This window comes from Quercus robur, chromosome 2, assembly GCF_932294415.1.
Source record: "Quercus robur chromosome 2, dhQueRobu3.1, whole genome shotgun sequence".
Taxonomy (NCBI): domain Eukaryota; kingdom Viridiplantae; phylum Streptophyta; class Magnoliopsida; order Fagales; family Fagaceae; genus Quercus; species Quercus robur.
The window spans coordinates 87,788,806-87,814,411 of record NC_065535.1 but is presented as its reverse complement, the minus strand read 5'-3'; the positions used below and the strand labels follow the sequence as shown (position 1 = coordinate 87,814,411).

The 25,606-nt window shown below is 35.5% G+C and overlaps 2 protein-coding genes across 5 annotated transcripts; one reads left to right on the top strand and one right to left on the bottom strand.

Moving 5' to 3' along the window:
- Positions 1 to 280: 280 nt before the first annotated feature.
- LOC126715626 (probable WRKY transcription factor 32) lies at positions 281 to 12,974 on the bottom strand. 2 transcript variants are annotated; one of them, XM_050416328.1, is made up of 5 exons: positions 12,444 to 12,970; positions 12,306 to 12,355; positions 2,390 to 3,096; positions 2,106 to 2,264; positions 281 to 933 (listed from the first exon to the last, which is right to left on the bottom strand). In XM_050416328.1, the coding sequence occupies exons 1-5, from the start codon at positions 12,739 to 12,741 to the stop codon at positions 576 to 578; spliced, it is 1,572 nt and encodes a 523-aa protein (XP_050272285.1). In that variant the 5' UTR covers positions 12,742 to 12,970; the 3' UTR covers positions 281 to 575. The 2 variants fall into 2 exon arrangements, with proteins under 2 accessions (XP_050272285.1, XP_050272286.1); XM_050416329.1 differs by lacking the exon at positions 281 to 933 and adding an exon at positions 982 to 1,814 and having other exon boundaries at positions 12,444 to 12,974.
- A 9,614-nt stretch (positions 12,975 to 22,588) lies between these two features.
- LOC126715624 (probable purine permease 5) lies at positions 22,589 to 25,606 on the top strand. Of its 3 annotated transcripts, none has more exons than XM_050416326.1 (2): positions 22,589 to 22,756; positions 24,126 to 25,606. In XM_050416326.1, the coding sequence occupies exons 1-2, from the start codon at positions 22,735 to 22,737 to the stop codon at positions 25,193 to 25,195; spliced, it is 1,092 nt and encodes a 363-aa protein (XP_050272283.1). In that variant the 5' UTR covers positions 22,589 to 22,734; the 3' UTR covers positions 25,196 to 25,606. The 3 variants fall into 3 exon arrangements, with proteins under 3 accessions (XP_050272283.1, XP_050272284.1, XP_050272282.1); XM_050416327.1 differs by having other exon boundaries at positions 22,600 to 22,756; positions 24,109 to 25,606; XM_050416325.1 differs by lacking the exon at positions 22,589 to 22,756 and adding an exon at positions 22,767 to 23,263.

Genomic DNA, 25,606 nt, shown 5'->3' with positions numbered 1-25,606 from the left:
GTAGCTTTTTCTCATTCTTCTTGTTTTTCCCTTCCTGTTCTACTTGATCATTGTAATTTTGGTTCCTGATTTTTGCCCCCACAGTACATCCCTAATGTACTCGGCTTGGCTACTTTTTTAATAATATTTTACATTACCCATCAAAAATACTAAAATGCTCAGAATCTTCTCTTATACTGACTTGACTAGAAACTTGGAGTAGCTGCATCATTCTCTTTTTTGGATCTATTTTAACTGAGGGAGATGTTAAACTAAGAAGCAAATCTCAACATTAAAGATCTTGCTAAAAAAGGGCCAATTACTTCTATATTGATACACTACTATTAAGCCTGTTCCAAACAAGGTGCATAAATACCAGATATACACAACTGTTTACTGAAAGACTACAGCAAAAAGTGGGGGCCAAAAGAGAAAAAAAAGAAAAAAAAAAGAAGCAAACTACAATAAGGAACGAAGAAAAGAAAAAGGAAACCAAACCTGCCAAATCAATCACTTATATAGTTACAGCTACATGACCTTAAAAAGAGTTCGGTCAATCATCTTTTATTCCCTTGAGCCTTCCAGCAAAGGAGCATTCAGCAAGGCTTGATTTCAAATCCAATGCTAAGAAGCGTGCGAGCTGATTCAATTGCTTTCTCACCTCCAAGTTCCATGGCCTCACCAGTCAATTCTCCCTCTGTATCCACCGACCACTGGGTAGAAGATGCTTGGTTCTGTAATGCGTCAGTTTTCTTAGATTGCAAATTGTTCATGGAAGCAGGAGCAGCAGCAGCTACAAGAGGAGCACTTGGTGGGCCATGTCGCTTCTTTGGCACAGGCATGTCATGGTCATGTACCCCCTTATATGTTATAATCACAGCACTTGCATTATCTACGGCTGTCTCAATGTGCTTACGGACAGGACATCCAGCCGAAGTACATCTGTAGTAGTTTCTGTAAATATATTCAAGAAATTTATTAGAATAGAAGGAAGAGAAACACAGATTAATTTCAATTGGAAAATACAAATCTGGTGAAAAATTGGACTTGGAGGATTTGGAATTGGTTACATGCATTGGCTGCTTTCCACTTTGATCAGTGCAGCAACTTACTGAGAAAATCCCACCAAAAGGTGGTACATCTCACTCCATGAGAGAAAACTTTTACTCCATGACAATCCAAACCATATTTCGCAAAGAACATTTAATTTGGGAAAGACAAAACATGAAGTATGCAAATCCAATGATGTAAAACCTGCTGAACAGGAGGCTTTTGGAGTAAAAAGCAGGACAGTAATAATTCTTAGCCACATGCTGATTTTCTAAGTAATACAATGGTACTTGCATGGTATGATTTCCAACGGTCATCCTGTACTTGGTACTTGAGATATATATATATATATATATCACATTCCCCTAGTTAATCTATTTTGGATCAAATGGCATATCCTCCCTCATAAACATATATTGGAGGCTACTTTTTGTATACTTAGGTGACACCCTTCTTTTTAATATATTTTTATTACTTATGAGTATGGGAGCATTAGTTGTTTTACCTTGAAAAAAAATGGGAATTAATGGTTGAATGATAGATTTCTCAGTGTCTCATTCTATTGGACAATCCAAGAAACCTAATGACTATTTATTTATTAAACTTAAAAGCCACAACTTACCAAGGACCTATGAAATCAGATTCAGTCCTACATATTGTTTCCAACAGAGGTTATATGAAAATGAGTTTTTTTTTACACCAGACTTACATTCATAGCATGAGGCATACTGAAGACAATACTTACTTCATTTGAGCAACGGGGCCTCATATCATTCGAGCAATTTCTAGCAAACACAAAGGTATGAAATGATTTCGGTTATTTTAAATGGCATAAAAAAAACAACAATCCTAAGGTTTAAGGAGAATGCAGTATGGGAGGGGATAACCAACTATTGGACATCAACATCTTTTTAGCTACATAGAACACTGAATAATTCTTCTAACTGCTGCAATTTAATTGTAAAGTTACACTACATAGATAAGCAGCAACATAACATTAAAGGATAGCAGTATCATGAGCACAGCCACTTCTAAAAATAAAGATTAACATATTAAACAGTGGATCAGGCATGCACCTGGGGTGGGGATTTCCCTTCACCATTTTCTGTCCATACTTGCGCCATCTGTATCCATCACCTGAAATCCCCACATCTCCTGCTGCATGCACAACAAATTTAGGTTTCTTGCCGGGTTTTATTATAGAACCTGAATTCGCCAAGTTGCTTTTCTTCACTCTGGTTATCAAAAAGGAGGAAAGAACATTAAAATCAGGTATTACAAATCCTTCCCAGAAAAATACAAAATGGTAGCATCATAAATGAACCAAAATCCAATGAAACCAAATTCAAGGAATCCTTGCCTTCTTTTTGGCTCTGGTTCGTTGACATGCTCCTCCTTGATCTTAGTTTCACAATTCCCATTGGAGTCACTAGAGTTCTGTCGTTTTCTCTCAGAAATCAAGGGCGTTTCTTTTATAGTTTCTTTTGAAGCTGTGGGTGGCTCTGATTTATTTAGCATTTGAATGGGATGCTCTGTAACACTACTCGCTACAACTAGCTCAGTAGACGATGCAAGCTTATTTTCTTTCGTACAGTTAAACTTCCGAGGTGGATCATGACTATGTTGGCTTTTATAAACAATCTCTATTACCCTACCTGAGTGATCAGAGCATTCAATTTTCTTTGCAGAACAGTCAGAAAAGGTGCATTTGTAATAGCTTCGAGAACCTTTAGGACTCTTCACTTGCTTCTGACCATATTTCCGCCAGTTGTAACCATCAGAAGATGGTGTCTTCACAACAGGAACACTTGACATAGGTTTCAAGTCAGAAGACACTTGCAGGTTTGAGTTTGGTGTGCATTCATCATTGACTTTCACTGGTGAAAGTCTCCGTTCTAGAAGAGTTGGGCTTGGGAGAGATGAAATTGATTGTGTAACAGAAGTTGGTGATAGTTCAGACGGAGAAGTTGGACATACAGCCACCTGATACTGATTTTGTGTCTGAGCATCAACAAGCTGGGCTGTTGCACTTGCCAAAGCTTCCTGTGGGGACACCCCAACTTGATCCTGAGAAATATTTAGAAAAGAAAATTTAATGAAAAAAAGAAACAAATACATCTTAGACAAGATGCAATGAGAAGCACTTTCTTCATTTGTTGCAAATTTGCAATGCAAAGCTCAATCCTCAACTAAAGGTTTGAATAACAATAGCCACAGACCACATAAGTAGAGTGCATGTGCAAACCACATATACTGCCCACAAAAGTGTACAAGTTCACAAATAATAGTAACACATCATGCTTGGACCCTAAACTTTAATGGATTTTATAAAGTCAAACTTTGATAGTTCCTTCTGTAGGACAAACCAAATGTGAATTGTGGCTATTTCTATACCCAATGGATTGTTGATAGTACATCATATTCACTTGCTTCATGCATGAAGTTTGGGGTGTTAAATCAACATGATATGGATGGCTCTTCTACAAAGCCATAAGGCATGTAAAGAGATTCATTTGGAAAAAAATCATGGCGAGCAGCAATCATTTCATTGAGATTAGTTGAGTGAATATTCAATTTTTCGAGCCATGGTATTTGCACCACAACTACACAGAAAAGGTGGTTTTTTTATTTATTATATTGGTGGTCTCTTTTTTATTTTTGGTGGACACTTTTAATAGGATCCAAAGACTGCAAATGGATGTCAACCCTTTGGCCAACTAGGACTTCTTTGTTATCTTAATACAGAATACCAGCTTTTACAGTTGGCTTCCATTGCTACTCTTTTTCTATATGAAATCTCCTTTTTATATATGGAAATCACATATTAAACATTCTCCTGATTTTATTTTATTTCCTATTTTTTTTTTATGAATAAGAAATTATTCAATCAAAAGAAAGTTGGAAACAGAACACATTACAAACAGGTCGTCATCCTTAGACGACAAGCTACTCTATAAGATTCAACTTGTGAAAACACTGTATGGAAGCTTCCAAATACAACACAAAGCTTTATTCTGAATTGTGTTTTTAACTTTGGTCCTAGTAGCCAATCTGTTATAAACTGAATGCTTTAAATTCTTTCATTTTAGTTGTTTATTATCCAATTCAGCTCGTTATCCAACAAAATTGCCTATTAAATAGGCAGCTTCTCAATAGTTCCTTCCATATCCCTTTTGTCACTGAGCAATCAAAGTATAGATGGTCTCTGGTTTCTAATTGAATTTTGCGAAGGACTCGTATCATATAACCCCTATAACCCCATGTAGCCATCCTTTCTCTTGAAACCAACCTATCTTTGATATCCAGCCAATAAATGGAGGCATGTTTAGGAATGTGACGAGGAGACAAGATTCTTCAACCAACCAACAGTATTAGACTTCTCTTTAACAGTTTACCAAGTATTAAATTTACCATATGCAGCAAGTAACCAGACAGCTTCATCTGCCACATTATCTATTTTTACCAGCTTTGAATCTGAACCAAAGCATCTGACATTGCTTTTGGCCAAAACCAGCTTCCATTTTGTATTGCACCTGACAGCTTGGCATTCCTATTGCTGCCAGCATAACATATAATTTGGTTTCCACATTTTAGGAATAATGGCACATCTTGGTGTCATTGATCATCCCACAAATAAATCATACCCCCTTGCCCACTTTAAACTTCAAAGATAGATCTTGCAGCATCTCTTAATCGGAAAAGTTCAGTCCATCCCTATATACACTCCCTTGGCATAGGTATCACCTAAAAACTTCTCCCATTGAGTGGCTAAGCATTGACCCAAGATACCCAAATGGAACTGCTTGGGTAAACATGTTGGATGCCCTATTCCAAGCTATCATCTTCCTCAACCCTCCTTGTTTAGGGACAGTTACCACTTCCCAAGCCATTCAAGCACCCATTGCTTTCTCAGCCTTACCAGTCCATAAGTGTGCATTCAACCTTTGTTCAACCAGTTAAAAATATTTCTTCTTGGCAAAATGAATAAACCTGAATGCTATACAAAACTGACTTGATTAGCTGCAATCTACCAGTCTACCTGCAAAAGGACAGTATCCTTGCACTCTATGAATAAATTCTAGCAGTAATCTTGTCCGCCAATGGCTCACAATCATACATATTAAGCTTATTTGAAATAAGAGGGAATCCCAAGTATTTAAAAGGGAGCTTTTCTTTTATGAAAACTAACATAGTTAATATACACTCCCTTAACTCTTCAGAAACCCCCAGCAAGAAATACTTTCACTTTGTTGCTATATGTTGATAAATAAATAAAAGAAGTCTATTTAAACTCCTCCAGTACCTACTTGATCGCTCTGGCAGGCTCCATCTGAGTGCCCCCAAATATGGTTAAATCATCAGCAGAACAGAGAAGCTGAACCCAAGGACATTTTGGATGGAAGCCAAAACCCATGTTACTCCTCACAAAAAGCTGTATCATCCTTGTGAATACTCCATTGCTGTTACAAACAATATCCAACCAGACTCCCCATTATTTGCTACTGAAGCCTTAGGAGTTATAATAGATGTTTCAACCCAATTTATTAACTTTCTTGAGACCCAGATTGCTGCTGAAATACCAATGCTAAAATCCCAATCTACCAAATCATAGGCCTTCATCAAACCTATTTTAAGAGTGCATCTTGCTGCGCCACCTTCTCTGTGATAGTTCTTCACTAATTCTTGTGCAAGTAGAACATTATCGGCTATTCTTCTAGACTTGTACCATGCAAAAATGTTGTTTGTGTAAAGGAAAATGAAATCCCTTCACACCCCTTAATCCTCTCAGCCAAAATCTTGGACATACAATTATAAAGGGTCTTAAGACATGCTATAGATCTTAATTTATAGACCTGTCTGAATAGTTACCTAAATAGAAAGAATTGATGGCTGATGCAGAAACCAGATTGATGCTGACTGATTTCATTGGTCTAGATTGTTGTTGATATGATGAAAAAATTTATTTTATTTTGAGTATTTTATGGGATTTGATTGCTAATTATGAGTTAATTTTCCTTTCTTGTTTGATGTAATTTGGAACCCTATTTACATTTTATAGGCCCTAGAGAAAACATTATTGGCACATTGATATACAACAACTAAGCCTTGGTCCCAAAATTTTTAGGGTAGGCTATGGATCCCTAATCAAGGTTGGCCACATTTATTCTTTTCTACTATTCCATTCTATCAGAAGTCATTTTCTCTATTACTTCCTTGATTGATGTCATTTTTTACTACTATTAATGATGTTTCTGGTCTTCCTCTCTTTTTTAATTCCCTCAACTTGAATCAACTCACTCTTTCTCACTGAGACCTTGATTACTTTTTGCTAAACATGACCAAACCATCTCAAGTGACTCTCCCTCATCTTTTTATCAACATGGGTCACTCCTATCTTTAAGCGAATTTCCTCGTTTTAAATCCTATCTTTCTATATATTCCACTTATCTATCTTAACATTCTCATTGTAACTAAGTTATGTTGTGTCTGTGATAAGTGTCATATATTTTGTTCATAACCAACTTGTGGAGCACACCTTTGGTACTTTATTAGGACAGGCTCTTTGATAGTGACCTTTCGTTTAGTAAGGCTACGAAAGGCAGCCGGTCCCTAGCCCAGAAAAATAAAAAGGGTTGCGGTACATTGATGGCTGACATAAAATTAATGATACGTGGATTTGATGAATACAATTCTATTGAAAATTTGTCATGGCTTGGTGGTGATGCCAAGAAAATCTTGGTGCAGAAGCTTAGGGTTCAAGCAGCTCTAGGTATGAAGTCTAGAGTTTTTTTGTTTTTCTTTATTATGCACGTGCTCTTTTGCAACTTTTTGCTGCATCAGTTTTAGTATCAAAGTAAAGTTTGACTGTGAACTGAAACCCACCCCAAATTTTCACAAGCCACTAGTCGTAAAATACTTTTTAACCCAACCCCCACCAAAGCCTTCAATAGTTACCATCGACCTTGAAAACCAATCAAAAAACCACTGTCATCAACTCAACAACCCTCTCCAGCAGCCCTACTTGTCCATTGCAGGCCGCGACCACATAACCGACTTCCAACTTGAATCAACCAAGACTTATTCTTCCACCGACGAATCAACAACCAAGACTTATTTTTCCATCAAAGCGTCAACCAAGACTTACTCTTCCACCTTCGAATCAACAACCACCATCAACCCCAATTCCGCCAATTGAAATATTGTACTGCCATCAAGTCAACCTCGCTATTGCTGGCCAAGAATCACAGAACTGTCGACTTGAATGTAAACAATGCCACCATATTTCCACCAAAAAATCAACCACGAGAGATTTATAGAGTCAACACCTAAGCCCATTGACTTACTTGCTCCTTGATTGATCATGTGTGCAACATAAACAAAAATCCTCTAAAATTAACAACCCATTTGTTTGAACTTGTGATCCAACCCAAATCAGGTTAGCATAACCCAACCCATAAAAAAAAAAGGGAAAAGAAGAAGAAGAAGAAGAGGTCGTACCCAGTGCACCAAGCTACCAAGGCTTAACCTCTTAGCATAAGCCAACCCATCTTAGGTCAAAATTTTCTTCCTCTCTTGTGGAATCAATTTACCATCAGAATATAAAACAGTTATCCTGATTTCATTAGTTGATATTTCAAGCTGATAACTTTGATTAGTCACTTATGGAACAAACCCTAGAAACCATATCAAAAGCCATCCAAGAAATATTTATAGAGGGAGCTTGAATCAATATTTGATTAGACAAAGTAGTGATTTCCTTCAAAAGGATATTTTGTGAAAAACCATGTCTCACTCCCACATAAGGAAGTGATAACATTGACATTGAGGGCTTGCTATCTTCCAAGCAAAACTGTTAGGCCCATTCTAATAGGTACACAGGTCTGGGGCACACTGGCACAGTTTAGAATATCCAAATCATGTCAACCCTCAGAAACCTAAAGACTGAGGAATGGATAATAGTGAACATTGAGATACCTAAGGTGAGTGAAATTAAGTGTGCATTATCACAACCTAAAGAAGCAACAAAAGAAAAGGAGTAAAAAACATTATGTCTGAAAAGGGTGTCAAACAAGGTTCCATTCTACCTGCAGCCCAATGTGCACCCAATAGTTTTGTCAATAGATTTATCGACTCGCATGCGTCCATGTGAAATGCTAGGTTACAGATCTATTTGTTGCACATTTCTTTATATGAATTTTTTTGGTCAATGTTAAAACAAGTTTCTGCGCACATAATCATTCACATTGATGCCTCCCAAATTACTGACCTTCAATATGAGCAATTCATTTTTCTTCCTTTGGGGGACCAATCTTTGAGCCATTTTTTATGTGCTCCTAAAAGTCTCATATGGTAGTGTATCTTTGCAGGTTCACACTAATTCACACTCCAAGTTGGAACAAGAAAAGGTCTAAAATAAAGCATGATGCATTGATGCTCTGCCTCAAGTTTACCCCAAATCCTTTTTTTTTTTTTTTTTTTTTGGGGGGGGGGGGGGGGGGGGGGGGAGGAGGAGGAGGAGGTGTCTGGGTATTTTTAACCCATGATTTCAGCCCACAAACCATAAATTTAATCATGTGTGTGTGTGTGTTTCTTTCAAAAGATGAGTTCAATATTTTCAAGTTCTTCAAAAGATGGTGTTATATGTGCAAGCGTAGTAGTGAAAGTGTTGACCATCTTTTCCTTCATTGCCCGGTTGCTTCGGAGTTATGGGATATGGTTTTTGGTTTATTTGGAGTGTGTTGGATCATGCCCTCGTCTGTTGTTGGTCTCTTAGCTTGTTGGCAAGGTCACTTTGGTCGCCTCCGCAATGGAGTTATTTGGAAGGTCATTCCTCTTTGTTTGATGTGGTGTATTTGGAAGGAGAGGAATAGTAGATGCTTTGAAGACTCTGAGCGTGCTATGCCTGACCTCAAGCTTCTTTTCTTCCGAACCTTACTTGATTGGTTCTCTGTGTGGAGAAACCATTCTTTTTCTATTTTGGATTTACTTGACTTTTGTAATTTTCGTTCTTGACTTGCTCCCCCTTGTATACTTCCTGTGTGCTTGGGTGTATCTTTTTATTATCAATGAATTCTTATTACTTATCAAAAAAAAAATATTTTCAAGTTCTTCAAGAAACCCAAAACAAACAAACCTGAGTCCATGCATCCTACAGGATAGCCTATATCTTTCGGGCAACACTCAGTTTATCCCAAGTTCACTCCACACATGCAATAAGGCCAGGAAAGAGGGCTTAGACAAGTATCAATTCTGTCAAGTTGTTGAAGAATGCTTTGGAGGTTTTTGAGAGTTTATCTGGTTTAGGCCAATCCCTCCAAGAGTGAGATCTATTGTGCTTCTATTCAAGATGAAGTGAAGGATCAAGGACCAGATTTTGGACTCTTTAAGGTTTAAGGAGGGTAAACTCCCAAACCTCTGATTTTTGGTAAACTTAATGCAAAGGATTGCAAGCCTCTTATTGACAAAGTGGTGTTCAGGATCAATCCTTGGATCACAAAGAGGATTAAGATCCTTTGGAGTTCTTAGGGTAACTCTACCTTTTCTTTTTAATAAGTAATAAAAATTTTATTGAGATCCCAAGAAAAAGAGACTCCTAAAGTATACAACAGGAAGTATACGAATGGGGACGTAGGGTAGCTCTACCATAGAATCCCTAAAATCCTATGCATCCATTTTGAAATGCGTGGATTGAATTTTGCCTCGTCATCAACAATTTAAATGGATACAAACATATTATTTGATACTCATAACCCTTTTTTATTAATTTTTTGCTTATCAAAAACAATTAAATAGATACCAAATTGTGGTAGTTAACCTTTAACTTAAATGTCGATGATTACCTATCAAACAAAAAAAAAACAATCCACTCATTTTAAAATGGATGTATAGGATTTTATGAATTCTATGGTAGAATTACCCTAAGAAAACTAGAAGATTCTCATCCCCACAAAGAAGCTATCCTTTGCAGGATGACAACAGTTAATACCATCTGTTCTGTTTAGGATTCAAGTTTTTTGGACTAGTGCCTTTGACCTCCCAAAAAAAGTAGTTAAGGAGATAGTACAAAGGCTTTGTTATTTCCTTTAGAAAGGTGTAGATTGGGTAGTTTCCAACTAGGATGCACGGACACTTCATTTCGGGTGCCATACCCATGTCGTATTCGTGTTGTAACAGCATCCTATCTTCCGTATCATGTTATAATTTTTTAAAAATTAATTGTGTTGCTGTATTGTACCCGTACCTGTACCTGTGTTTGTGCATCCTAGGTTTCTAGGGCCAAAGTGGCTTTGGAGTGCCTTGTGTTGCCCGAAGAAAGGGAGGGGTGGGGGCTTTGTTTGAAACGTGTGGAAAATTGGAATAAGGGTAATATTATGAAACATATTTGGAACATGCTCGCACAAGCTGGTTCCATCTAGGTTGCTTGGGTGAAATTGCATTTATTGAAGGATCAAAGCTTTTGGAGTATCAAAATCCCTAAGAATTTCTATTGGGGCTGGAAGCAATTAGATCATTTCTAAAGTTTTAATTTGGAAATGGTGTAAACATTTCAGCATGGCATGATAATTGGCATCTAGAGGGTAATCCTTTTTTTTTTTGATAAGTAATAAGTTTTATTGATATCAAAAAAGGAACACCCTAGTACACAGAGTGTACAAGGGGTCAACAAATCAAGTACAAAAATTACAAGAATCAAGGAAGTCAATAAAAGAAGGGAATGATTGGTTTTGCATAGCAACCAACCAATCCAATAAAGTCCTAAAGAAAAGTAAATTGAGGTCTATTATGGATCTCTCAATATTCTCAAAACACCTACTATTTTTCTCCCTCCAAAGACACCATATTAAGCAATGGGGAACAATTAACCAAATATAACCATTTCGATGACAACCAAAACTGCCTTGCCAACACGCTAGGAGCCCCAAAATGGATTGCGGCATAACCCAGCTTACTCCAAATAAACCCAAAATTATAGACCACAGATCCACAGCAACCAGACAATGAAGAAAGAGACGGTCAACTGATTCACCATTACACTTGCACATGTAACACCAATCCAATATCCAAACCTTCCTTTTTCGTAAATTATCAATCGTCAAACTTTTCCCTAAAGCAACAGTCCAAAAAAAGAAAGCTATTTGAGAAGGTCTTCTGTTTCCGTATACTTTTCCAAGGAAAACAGTAGTCAATAGAGCCCACTAAAATTCTGAAATAATCATTAACCTTAAACCCCTTATCTCTGCTAGGTTTCCAACACATCTTATCCTCACCAAAACCCCCTTATTGAAGAACCATATATGGTATTCACGAAACCTAACATAGCGTCTAATTCCCAAGCATGCACACCCCTAAAAAACCTGACATCCCAAAAGAGGACGTAAAATCTATAAACAAGTGAGGATAACTAACTGCAAGGGATGTCTCACCACACCAACGGTCTTGCCAAAACTTCACCCTAGACCCATCACCAATATCATACAGAATATGGTGTGAAAAAAAAGGCCATCCCCGACTAATATTTTTCCATAAACCAACACCATATGGACCATTAACAGATCTGGTATGCCAGCCCCCCCCCATACACATCCATATTTCACCTCTATCGCTTGCCTCCAAAGGGCATCCTTCTCAATCCCAAATCTCCATAGCCACTTCCCAAGCAAAGAGGGTACTTCATTCCTCAAGTACGGTTACAGGGTGATACATGATTATGTGAGTTTTTTCAATGACAAGTTTTCAAATGTTCTAAATGATTGAAATTGGATGTGGAAGCCTGCCATATCAAAAGCATTAGTTTCAATCCAAAGCAAACTTCCTCTGGTTTAAGTTGGGGAACTGATAAAATCGTATGGGAGTCAAGACTCTTTTTTTTTAGTGTTGTGGTCTTGTAAGTCTGCTTGTTTCTTTGTAGCTTGTTTTGGTGTGCAACTAAATCCCCAGTCATAACTCATAACCACTTTCAGGACCCCAAATTCTAAATGTTACTAAAACTTTAACCTTGAAAAAGAAACAGTCCAAAAACAAGAAAAACCATTCCCTCCAACACGCTTTCAGATGTAAACACTGAATTTGACATGCTCAAACAAAGGTCTCACAATTCAACTTACAACCAAGCAAATATCGCAGAGTTCACAAAATTCATGTTAAAAAGTTCAGAAACACAGATAGCAAAAAAAAAATGCACAGTCACTGTTCAGAAAACAATGCATCAAACCACAAAAACCAGTAATAAGCACTCAAAATTTCAAAAAACAAACGCGAATTATTGAGCTCCTAACCTGGACTTCAGCTCCGCCAAGCGACTGCGAAGTAGAATTCACCGCCAAGACTGTCAGATCAACACCACAATTGATTCAGCTCCACCACAATTCCATCAAAACCAAAAAATCAACCAAAAAAATAAAAATAAGGCCTACCAGCACAGTGATCATTCAGTGATGACTGAAGCGACGAAGAAGACGGCGCTAGGGTTTCGAATTGAGACTCTCCCAACTTAGGTTCACCAAGCGGTGCTGAGCTCTGTAACTCACTGAGTTCCAACTCACCTAGTGGCTCTTCCTCTCGTTCATCCTCTTCATCCTCCTCTGATTCTTCAACTTCTTCCTCCTCTGGATCTTCTTCGTACTCTTCTTCTTCTTCTTCTTCTTCTACTACTACTTCATGTGACTTCGAATTCTCTACTCGGAGAGCTTCGAAGCTCTCGTTCCCAGCCATAACCGACTCAAGACAAAGAAGTAAAGTTCCGTACAATCCAAGCACTTTTTTATCTATTTCACACTGTCCGAAACCTCCGAAACCGTCACCGAATTTCCGAAACGTGCTTCGGATTCTGTGTCTCTAAGCGGCATAGATTAGAAGAGAGAGAGAGTTTTTCTAGAGAGAGAGAGTGAGAGCGAGAAAGTGTGTGAGATTTTTATTTTTATTTTTTGTGTTTTTGGAAGTAATCAATGCTTTAAAGCGAAGAGACTAGAGAGGTGTTGTGTGTGTCAGTGTGTGTGTGTGAGGGTATATATGTCCTTGACTGAAATTGACTCTCTCTCTCTCTCAGGTGTGTTTCTGTGGAGGGCTTTAACGGCCGCCGTTTATTTCTCCGTTACGTCGGGTGCGGGAATCGCCGTTGGTTTTGTTGACTTTGACGGTTTCCTTTAACGGAGGAAAATGATGCTGGTTCTTTTGACTGGGACATAGTGAGCGAGCATTTGTTTAATCTGTTATTATGGCATATATAGAACTGTTTTGTTTAGTGGATTGAGTTTTTGGGGTGACTGAAGAGAAGAGTGTAATTAAAGCTTAGAAAAGGTGGTGCTTGTACTAGCTCGTGTCTGCAATGTTTGGGATCATAGCACATGGAAAAACTCAGAAAGTGACACCATTTTGGGGACCAGCTATTTGATGCTTAGGACATTTTGGTGATGATTTTCAAACTGATAAAAAAAATATATAAAAATTTGGTGCTCTTTTTGTTCCATGGAAGTACAAGCGGCAATGGGTTGGGTCAATCAGGTTGCGAATCGAGTTAGGTTGACTTGTATTTTTTCATATGATTTTTATATTAAAAAAAATGTATTTGCTAATTGGTAAGTTATGCAATAAATTACTTGGTGTGAAATTGCTCAAAAAAAAAAAAATTACATGGTGTGAAATGTATTATTTTAAATTCACCACCCATATTAAGATAAAGCTTATTAGCTCAACAAATTGGTATTTTTTCAATAATTTTTAAATGGTACAATATCAACATACCATAATAGAGAACAAAATTACTAACTAAAACATTACTAACCAAAACAAAATAGCACAAACACAAAAGAGACTAATCCACAATTTGAAAATCTAATTAAAACAAACACACAAGTTTTACTTCTACACAATATCAACATACCAAAATAGAGAACAAAATTACACATGCTTTATTAGATAGCAATACACAAGTTTTATCTTTTATCTTGAAAAGTTATTTATTTATTTTGGATATGAACCTATAAAAAAAAGAAGCTTAAATATTCATAATTTATGTCAATTTCATTTAAATGCTACTGTGTTCATTGCTGCTGCAATGACCATCATTGCGCTGGATTATAGTTCAGACACAAGGAAATATATCACATTATCACCACTAGCAAATACATCATGGACCTTATATGGGACATTTTGGGATCTGCTCTCCATGGACTCATTTTTACTCTTTCAGAGCTAGTTTTGTGAAATTATTAGGCAGAAGGCCCCCCATGTTGTGTTAGAGCAACAACTCATGGTTACTATGTTTGCTTTTGTCTTTACTCTTTATCTCCTCATCTGGAGTGCAATCACTTTTCAGCTGGGGGTACTGGGAGCTATTACTATGTTATCATGGGTGGCTTGATTTATTTAGGGCTAAATAGAATAAAACATTTTATATATTTAAATATGACTTTTTAAATAAATAAAAATAATAATATTACCTAAACTCTATTTTTTTGTTTTAGATACAAAATTACTAATTAATATGAACCATGTAGAACATTTTTTTGAGGAAGTTTATAGACATAAAAAATTTGACAAAACTTTTCACACTTGTTGATGTGACAAATTAATAATGATAAGTAAAAAATTATGTTAGTAGTGGATTTAGATGAGAACTAGTAACAATTTGCCAACTCAACTGTTGTGAAATTTTTTGTGTATTTTTTTTTTTAGAAGTGCTATATTCACAACATTTTTACAACAAATCCTAGGTGTTAAATTGTTATTGATTCTATTTTGAGCCCACTACTTAAATTATTTTTTTTGTCCACCAATAGCAGCTGGTAACAGCCTATCACTTAGAATTTGTTGCGGAAAATGTTATGGATGTTGCATTTCTTACTCTATTTTTCTTATATTTCATTTGATAAAATAATATTATTTTATTTATTGGCTAATATTTGGGCTTAATTAATACTATTATATTAAAGAAAATAAACCTACTGATTAAAATTTAGGAACCTTTTTCTACTTGGGGGCCTTAGGAGATTGAGGGCTTTAAGGTTGTGTTTGTTTGAAGGTGAAATATGATGGATGTAAAACTTTGAAGAGAAAATAAGAAGGAAAACTTTTTTGGAGTGTATTTGGTTTGGTAAGGAGGAAGGAAAATAAATGGTGGGCCCATGTGTTTTCTCCTCAGGCCCACCAAAATGTTTTCTCCCCAAAATGGAGAGAAAATTGAGTGGGGATGAATTTTTTCTTCATTGAAAAAAAATGCCCGTTGCCACTTTTTTTTTTCTTGGGTGTTGATGCTCACTTTGGCAGAAAGGCCCAATAGTAGGAAGAAGTCCAACAATATGGGAGGAAAATAGTTAATAATGGATCATAGGCCTAAAAAATAATAAATGAGCCTCAAAGAAAGCAAGCGGGTCTCAAGGAGCCCAGAGAAAATAAGTAGTAAACCCATAGACATTATATGAAATAGAAAGCAATCAAGAATGGACCAAAGAGATCCGAAGTAATGAATTAAGTGAGTAAGGAGTTGATGGAAAGCCCATGAACCCTAAAAGTAATATGAACCGATTTTTATAATTAAAAAAAAAAAAAAGCTTAAATATTCATAATTTATGTCAATTTCATTTAGATGCTACTGTGTTCATTGCTGCTGCAATGACCATCATTGCGCTGGATTCAAGTTCAGAGACAAGGAAATATATCACATTATCATCACCACTAGCAAATACATCATGGGCTTTATATGGGACATTTTGGGATCTGCTCTCCATGGACTCATTTTTGCTCTTTCAGAGCTAGTTTTGTGAAATTATTAGGCAGAAGGCCCTCCCATGCTGTGTTAGAGCAACAACTCAGGGTTACTATGTTTGCCTTTGTCTTTACTCTTTACCTCCATTGGGGTTATTGTGAGTGGAGATTTTCAAGGGATAAAATCTGAGGCTAAAAGTTTCAAGGGTGGTCTTATCTCCTTCTTCTCATCTGGAGTGCAATCACTTTTCAGCTGGGGGTACTGGGAGCTATTACTATGTTATCAAAGGCGGCTTAATGTATTTAGGGCCCAAGGCAAAAAATAAAATAAAACATTTTATATATTTAAATATGACTTTTTAAATAAATAAAAATAATAATATTACCTAAACTCTATTTTCTTGTTTTAGATACAAAATTATTAATTAATATGAACCACGTAGAATATTTTTTTGAGAAAGTTTATAAACACAAAAATTTGACAAAATTTTTCACACTTGTTGATGTGACAAATTAATAATGATAAGTAAAAAAATTATGTTTGTAGTGGACCTAGATGAGAACTAGTAAAAATTTGTCAACTCAACTGTTGTGAAATTTTTTGTATATTGTTTTTTTTATAGAAGTGCTACATTTACAATATTTTTACAACAAATCCTAAGTGTTAAATTGTTACTGATTCTAATTTGAGTCCACTACTTAAATTACTTTTTTTGTCCACCAATAGCAACCGGTAACAGCCTACCACTTATGATTTATTGCGGAAAATGTTATGAATGTAGCATTTCTTACTCTTTTTTTTCTTATACTTCATTTGATAAAATAATATTATTTTATTTATTGGCTAATATTTGGGCTTAATTAATACTATTATAATTAAATAAATAAACCTATTGATTAATGTAGGGACACGTTCCGAAACGAACCACAATAGTTGTTGGGTTAGGACGTGAATGGGCCCATACAATATCATTTGTAGAGAGTGGGATCGAAAGGCTAAGTTGTGTTTACCCGGCGGTGGTTTTGTTGAGGTGCTCATACATGGTTCAGGTGTATTCACCTCTGGAACCCTTTTTTCTCCTAGTGGGACTGGAGCCCCCCCTTTTAGGTTACATCTTTTTTCTTTTATACTAGCATGCGTTCAATTTCCTTCGTCCACGTGTAGGGTCGACCTTTCCAAGACTGATACTTGTCCCATCTGTCCCAGTCCCAAGTCTTTGGGAGTAGTTGATAAAGCTAAAGAACACGGCTCTGTTAGGTGCAAAACTCAGTCTGGGAAAGGCAGTAAGGGCAGCCTTTCCTAGATATTTCAGATTTCCTTTTAAGATTGTCCCTATGCCGCTTTTGCCCCTTTTCTTGGTGGAGCTTTGGACCAGCCAAGGGCTGCACCGTCCTCGGCTGCCTCTCTGGGCCCATTTGTGCTTTACACTAATGAGCTTGGACTACCACCTTATTCGGCTTGGGCCTCAAAGCTTCCCGTGAACAAGTGGGCCTGGCCCATACATTGTTGGGCCCCACAATTAAAATTTAGGAACTTTTTTCTACTTGGGGGCCTTGGAGGTTGGGGGCTTTAAGGGCGTGTTTGTTTGGAGATGAAATATGGTGGATGTAAAACTTTGGAGAGAAAATAATAAGAAAAACTTTGTTGGGTGTGTTTAGTTGGGTAAAGAAGAATGAAAATAAATAGTGGGGCCATGTGTTTTCTTCCTGGGCTCACCAAAATGTTTTCTCCCCAAAATAGAGATAAAACTGAGTAGGGGTGAATTTTTTCTTGATTGACAAAAATGCCCATGCCCATGTGTACATGAACTTCTTCAGGTTGCTTTTTTTTTTTTTTTTTTTCTTGGGCATTAACGTTGCCTCTTTTTCTTTTCTTTTTTTCTAATATATTTTTTTTCTTTTGATTTTCTTGGGCTTGGGCGTGATAGTTTTTTTTTTTTTGGTGCTAGATGTGATTTTTTTGGGACATGATTTTTATTTTTATAATAAATTTGGGTTATTGTTCTTTTTTTGTGTGGTTATTTGTCACTTTTTTGTTTTAATTGGGCATCATTCTTTAATAAGAATATATGAATAAATTTATTCAAACTCACTTTTTTTCCATCCCTCCATTTTTCCACTCCCAACCAAACTAAACAAAAATGAGAGAAAATAAAATTTTTTCTTTCCTCCCACTTTTCCACCCTTTCAACCAAACGAACCCTAAGAGACGACCTCAGTTGCCTATTCTGTAGAACTGGCTTCAAAATCCTCTCTCTGGTGGTAACCTTTTGGTGTTTTGGGCCTTTTGGCTCATATATTGTAAGCAAGGAATCCTCCTAATAGTTGGTTCTCAAGTTTCAAGTGGAAACATTTTTCTTCTCATATATAATATCACCATTATGTATGTAACTATATATGTATCATATATTCATATATAGATGAGTGTGTTTGTGTAAATATTGATGTCTGTGTCCATGTATACATACGTGTGTGTGTGTGAGTGTGTTTTTATATATGGATTTGTGTACACATGTATATATGAGGATATCTTAGCCATTTTACATAAATCTCTATAAAACTTTTCTTTTTTGAGAGAGTTTTAACCTATGGAGTTCACTATTGATGATAACTCTTTATCATCAGACCAAAACTCCTTTCCTGTAGCATGTAAAATAGATTTGATCCTAAAGTTATTGAAGATTTCTAAAGAATTATGATCTAGAAAAATAAAATAAAATAGAGGATCTTTCAAAAAAAAAAAAAAAAGAGAAATTTTTTTAGTATGATTTTTTATTTTTTATTTTTGGTTGGGAAAAAGGTTAGACATATACTATTAATAAAATAAGTTACATGGTTACACGAGAAACTACAGAGTACAGACTGTATGTTGGAATATTTTTATAAAATTTATTATAATTTATTTTAAATATCAATTAAATACCTATTTAAGTGAAAATATGAAATCAGTTTTACAACTTTTACTCTCACTGATGGCATATCCGATTCAAATCTTAAATTTTTTTTTGACAGATATTCAAATCTTATCTAAGTAATAATAGTTTTAATATGCATCAATTATCACTGCACACCCTTAGTGTGATGGTCACTCTACAAGTATAAGTGTTTGTGGGGTGTGAAGGGTAAGGGCCGAGATTCAAGTCTCCTGGAGAAAACTTCACACACATACACTTAGATTAGGTTAAAGTAGAATTTCTATCTTGTATAAAAAAAAAAAAAAAATGCATCAGCTATCTTTCTATTAGCTTCATAACCTTCATTCTCTTTTTAATAGTTAATTCTTAATAGCCTCCTCTCATATAACGCATAGTTTAATTGTTTTATTGCAGAAACTTAAATGGTTTATTGCAGAAACTTTCCAAAACATAAAACTGATAGTTATGTTTTTGTTTTTTTGTTTTTTTTTTTTTGAGGGGGAACAGTACAAACTTTATTAAGATAAATAGGCTAAATTAGCCTGAAGTACATAGAAAAATTGTAGTAGAACATCCTCCATCCACACTACAAAATCTAGAATATCAATAACATATCTCGCCAGATTATGAGCACAATGTTACCTTCTCTCTTAGTGTGAGAGTAAAATAATTGATTAAACTTTGAGAAAGTTCCTTCACATCATCAACCAGCAACTCGAAGGATGCCAAAGAATTATTCTCATCAACCAATGCCTATATTAATACCAAAGAGTCACCTTCAAGAACGGCTCTTGAAACTCCAATTTCCCTTGCAAATGAGAGTGCTTTAGCTGCTGCCATTGCTTCTACTTCCTCAACGTGGTATGCCTGAGGTAGGTACAAATGATAGTCAAAGTTTAAATTCAATTGATATATGAGAATGCTCCTCTGACTTATGTATGTATGTATGTATGTATGTATGTGTGTGTGTGTGTGTGTGTTGGGGGGGGGGGGGGTGAGGGGTCAACCGAGCACCAAGAGTGAGATATAAGATTTTTCTCTATCTCTCTCACTTTGATAGCAAATTTTTACTCTATTCTCAATCATCCGGTTATATATTATTTTGATTTTATGAATCAAATAAAATACTACTATTTTATGCACTAAACTATTATGGGTTTAAAAAAGTACTACATCAAAAAACTAAATAAACATGTATCGTCTCAAGAGAGCAACATGGTATGCACCTAAATTTCGCTACTTTAAACTCATGAAATTAACGGTAATTTATTTATATTATTATGAGATGATTTTGAAGCAAGGTAATATCTCAATTTGTTCTCTAATTTTATGGTAAATACAATTTTAGTGAAATATGATTATATAAATTATTATTCTTGTAAATTATGAATTGTAATTTACATATTAATTTATGTTTATAGGAACAACAGTTCCTCCAACCAAACACTAAAACACATTCATCCTTGTAATTGTAAGTCATAGGACTCAGCTTGAGTCTAATGTTCCTGTATCTCAAATCTATCAAAATCATGACATGTGGCCAAAAGTGCAGATTAAACTAAATGGATAACAACATGATTCATGAAACATAGGCAATAAAGAGACCATAGGTTACACCAGATGACCATATTCCTTAAAGGGAAATGTTAACGGATGCCCTTAGGCACTAGTTAACAATCCATTTAAAGAAATTTTTTATGGGGAAAAAAAAAATTAATGTATTGACAACTTTTTTCATTTCCCATAAAAGTAGTGTAAAAAATTTACTAAAATGGATTATTAACTATTGCTCTAAGGACACTCGTTAACATGACCCTTCATTAGGAGATATCGCCTCCTCCTATAGCTGTTGTTGTGCTAGTGTATAGCTCCCTTGCTACATCACACGAGTTTCGCCATGTAGAGGTATCTCACGTTGGTAGGTAGGACAATAGGCCCGCACACTTATTAGAAAAACATGCTCTTGGCATTGAAGATTTCTTTGTATGGATTGAAGAGACTCCTTACTTTATTAAGCAAACTCTTCTCCATGATGTTACAATTCCTTTCACTTAGTTATAAAATTCTGCAGTTTACAATAAAAAAGAGAAAAAGAAAAAAAAGACCCTTCATTAAAATATGACTGAGCAGTCTGCAGAACTAACACAGGCCAAACATCATTTTAGAAAACTGCAACAAACTCATCAATTTTTTTGGTATAATCTAACTTCTTGTAATAAGTTTCCCAAATTAAGAAAAAAAAAAAGTCCTAAACAACCATTGAAGTAGGTTCCAAAAGATACAAAAAAAATGAGTCATTATAAGATTTCTTTAAGCAAACCAAATTTCCAATCGTGACGCCTCCACAATCTCTGACAATTTAAACGGGCTTGATGCTGTAAATGGCAAAACGAATAGGGTGGACGCATTAGCTAAACCTTTTTTTGGGGTAAAGCTGCGTGCATTACCTACCCACTTGCGTTCGGTTACAATATTAGAGCAACACGTATGGTACTTAATATGTGGTATCATCATGGTTTAGATTAGGTCTCGAGACTTTTTTTATCAATTAAAATTCCATCTTTACGAAATTGTTTCAATTTCTAGCTACTTTCCATCTCATTCTTTTTATTTCTATTATTTTGGGCAATAATGGAACATGGAAAACTGAAAAGTATACTTTTCACTTAGAATTTGTTCATAAATCAATTTGTTGGCATCCATTGAACAAGGGAATATAGAGAGACAGTTTTCGCTTAGAATGAAAAAAGTAACTGTCAGAAAATAAAGTTAGATTACCTAAGTGAAACACACAGTTTTACCAATAGTTTTTTTTTTTTGGTTTTTTTTATCCTATCATGTTACTGTTTTGAATAACGATGATGAACAAAGGTTTCAAATTGAAACTTTAAACAACAAGATTAGAAATGAAAATCCTAATTTTAAAATATAAGATCCAAAACCTTTATATAAAATTCTCCATACTCGTGGTTTTAGTTAACTCAATTAGTAAAATTTCTTAGGGTCCATTTGGATACAACTAAAAACTGAAAACTGAAAAACACTGTAACAAAATAATTTTTAAATGTGTGAATAATACTGTGAGACCTATTTTTAATGAAAAAATTGCTGAAAAGTGAAATTTGTGAGTCCGTAAATAGTGCTTGGTGTACACTGATTGGCTGAAAATTGTTTGACAAGTCAAACTTTGCGGCTACTGTTCATGAACAGTGCATGAACAGTAGCCGTAACAATAAAATTTGTCCCAAAATGCGTGAAGAAAAAAAAAAAAGAACAAAAAAACACAAACGCAGACGCATCAGCTGGACCCAAACACACACTTATTCTTGAATAAGAGATTTGTAGTTTGAATCTCATCTATATTAAAAATTAATTAGTATCTTAGTCTAATAATTATGCAATCATCATGGAGCCTATGTCATAAGTTAAAAATTATATCCTATCTAAAAAATATATATATTTTACTTTGTTTTAAAAATATGCATTATAGGTCATAATTGAATAATTATTAATTTTTGCACACTCATTAACTGAGAAAATTAATAGTTAAGGTATCGCCCGGGGGGGGGGGGGGGAATTAGTTTTCTCCCAAAATTTGAGAGAAAATGGGCTTATATGGAAAATTATTGTCCCTCTCCCTCCCTCCACATTGATATTCTTTTTTCAATGTTTATTTTTTTTGTTTGCTCAAAAATAAAAATGTTTAGTTTTTTTTCTCTTTTAAACATTAGTTTTTTTTAATATATAATAAAAGCATGACATGAGAATAAATTTATTCGACTATTTTTTATCACTTACTTTTATTTCCAACCAAATAAAAAATTTTCTATTCGCCAATTTTCATTCCTACTTATCCATTCCAATAAAACGAAGCGTTCGTGTAGACCACACACATTTAAAAAACAAAAAAAAAAAAAAAAAAAAAAAAACTTTTTTATATAGAAGACAAGAATTGCATGGCGCCCGTGTGAAACTGGAAACCCTATTTTTTTTAAAGAATCGTGAAAATTGCAACGAAAAACTCAGTCTGGTCTTCATCTCTCTCTTCTGTCTCTTTATATATATGATACATTTGTAGTTGGTCATAATGCAACCTCTGCTCGAACAAGGTAACTTTATTTCCTACACTTTTAAACTAATTCTCTTTTTTCCTTTTGCCAATTGTTATTAAAACAATCTTACTCTTGTCTTCTTTCTTGTTGGGTTCAGGGTAGTTCATGATTTTGATTAGGAATTATATTTTTTTTTTAGTAAATTACAGGTGGGGTTTGACTGTTTGGTTGCTGGGAAATTGTAGGAAAGGAAGTGAGAATGAAAGTTCTGAAATTTACTTATCAGTATCTAGTGCTTGAGAAAAGAAAAAAAAAAGCTTTACTGAAGTGGGCCTATAGTTTGAGAAAACGGAAGCTCCACTAAAGTGGGGCTATAAAGACAATTTTGTTGAATTTACATTTCCTTTTCTTTTCCATAGTTTTCTCAGTAACCAATCAAAAGGGTATAGTTTTCTTGGAGCTTTATGCATCTATGGTAGTGAAATTATTGGATCTGGTAGTTCTAGATAATGTTGAACCCAATGAACAAAACTTCAACTTCTACAGGTCTCGGAGAGGTGACTGGTAAGTAGCCTTTCCCCCCAAATTTATTTTTTTAGTAATTCTAGAAAAACTAAAACCTCATGATTATTTGGGGTTTTTGGAAGTGCTGTGAATCATTTTCTTTTTGGGGTATTTGTGGATAATTTCATAAGTATATGAATGATTGAGTTGAGTTCTGGTTATATTCAATGGAAGCATATTTAATTTGGTAGTTCTGGAGAGACAAATTAGGAGGAGAATATCTATTTTGCTGTGTGGACTCTGAAACTCTCTTTCTTGTACAGAACAATATATGCAGATGGTGATAGTCCCTAATTTTGCTATCAAATTCTTCACTTGGTCATTGAAATCTTTTAATGGAACATATGAAACCAGAATGGCAAAAGGGTTTTTTATTTGGCAATAAGGGTTTGCTGAGATGAATTGTCTCTGGATCTTTAGTTTGACACAGAGAAGGGCTAAAGAAAATTTGTGGTCATCAAATTGTATACTATGTTCTGTCCTTGTGACTGCCACTCACTAACAATTAGGGTAGGAATTCACTTACCTTCGAGTAGGGAGCCCTGCATACCACTTCTGATGTATGCAGGGCTCCCTACTAGATCAAGTTTCTTAGGTGAAATTTATGCAGCACATTAGAGTTAGTGCAAAAAATTAGACGTGCCAAAACTTCTATTGCTTTCTGGGATGAGCTCAATCTTTTTTAACAAAGAAAAAGAAAAGAAACAACGGCCCTCTCCCCTCTCCCCAGAAATAAAAGAGAGGGAAAAAAAACCCAAAATCATCATTTCATTATAGATATATTATGGTTCTTTTGTTCAAAAGCAACAATGATGTTTCAGTTTGATATTACTCAAATGTCATAGTTATTGATATGCATCAGGTGATAGAATGGAGGAGGCATCACCAGAGCCTTCTGTTTCATTCTGGAGCCAAATTTCCACCTTTAAGACCAGGGCTTGGGAAGCATATAAAAGGAAGTCTACCTCACATTGGGTTCTTCTATTTCTAAGTAGTGCAGCAATGCTTGTGGCATTCCCTGCTTCTAGTATTCTTTCTCGGCTATATTATTCCAATGGTGGTACAAGCGAGTGGATTGTTTCATGGGTGGCAGTTGCAGGGTGGCCTCTAACTGCTTTGATGTTATTTCCTACATACTTCTTTTCTAAAACCCTTCCTACCCCTCTGAACTTGAAACTCATTCTTTCCTATATTGTGCTGGGTTTCTTAAGTGCTGCTGACAATCTCATGTATGCATATGCATATGCTTACCTGCCAGCATCTACTGCTGCTCTTCTAGCATCATCATCCCTTGTGTTTTCTGCACTATTTGGATATCTTCTCGTGAAGAACAAACTGAATGCTTCAATAATAAATGCTATTGTGTTCATTACTGCTGCAATGACCATCATTGCGTTGGATTCAAGTTCAGACACATATGGAAATATCACTACTAGCCAATACATTATGGGCTTTATATGGGACATTTTGGGATCTGCTCTCCATGGACTCATTTTTGCTCTTTCAGAGCTAGTTTTTGTGAAGTTATTAGGCAGAAGGTCCTTCCATGTCGTGTTGGAGCAACAACTCATGGTTTCTCTGTTTGCCTTTGTCTTTACCACTATAGGGGTTATTGTGAGTGGAGATTTTCAAGGGATGAAATCTGAGGCTAAAAGTTTCAAGGGTGGCTCAACTTCTTATATCCTTGTTCTCATCTGGAGTGCAATCACTTTTCAGCTGGGGGTACTAGGAGCTACTGCTGTGCTATTTTTGGCATCCACTGTGCTTGCTGGTGTTCTCAATGCAATAAGGGTACCCGTTACAAGCATTGCAGCTGTTATACTGTTACATGACTCCATGAGCAGTTTCAAAATCCTCTCTCTTGTGGTAACCTTTTGGGGTTTTGGCTCATATATTTATGGCAGTTCTTCTTTAAGCAAAGAATCATCCTAACAGTTGGCTCTCAATTTTCTGGTGGAAACATTTTCTCTTCTCAGTTGAACATATGTTTTGGCATTACCTTTTCTCCTTTGTGAGGATAATCAGGGTTCAAATCCTTCCTCTCCACTTATGGTAATGATTGAATTATTTAAATATTTATATGTGTGTGTGTGTGTTGTAGTTCATTTATTATGGTATTGTCAAACTGCTATAGTGCTGGTTAAAAAAAAAAAAAAACACTGCTGCAGTGCTCAATTTGTACAAAGTTACAAACATAGAATTAAGTGTAATTCATTTTTCAGAAATGTACAAGTACTTTTAGTTAGTTTCTTTGCGAAATTGTATATTTAAACTATATGAAGAGGAGGGATTTGTGGATTGTATTATCGATTCAAATAATTGTCGCATAAAACTTCTTAGCAA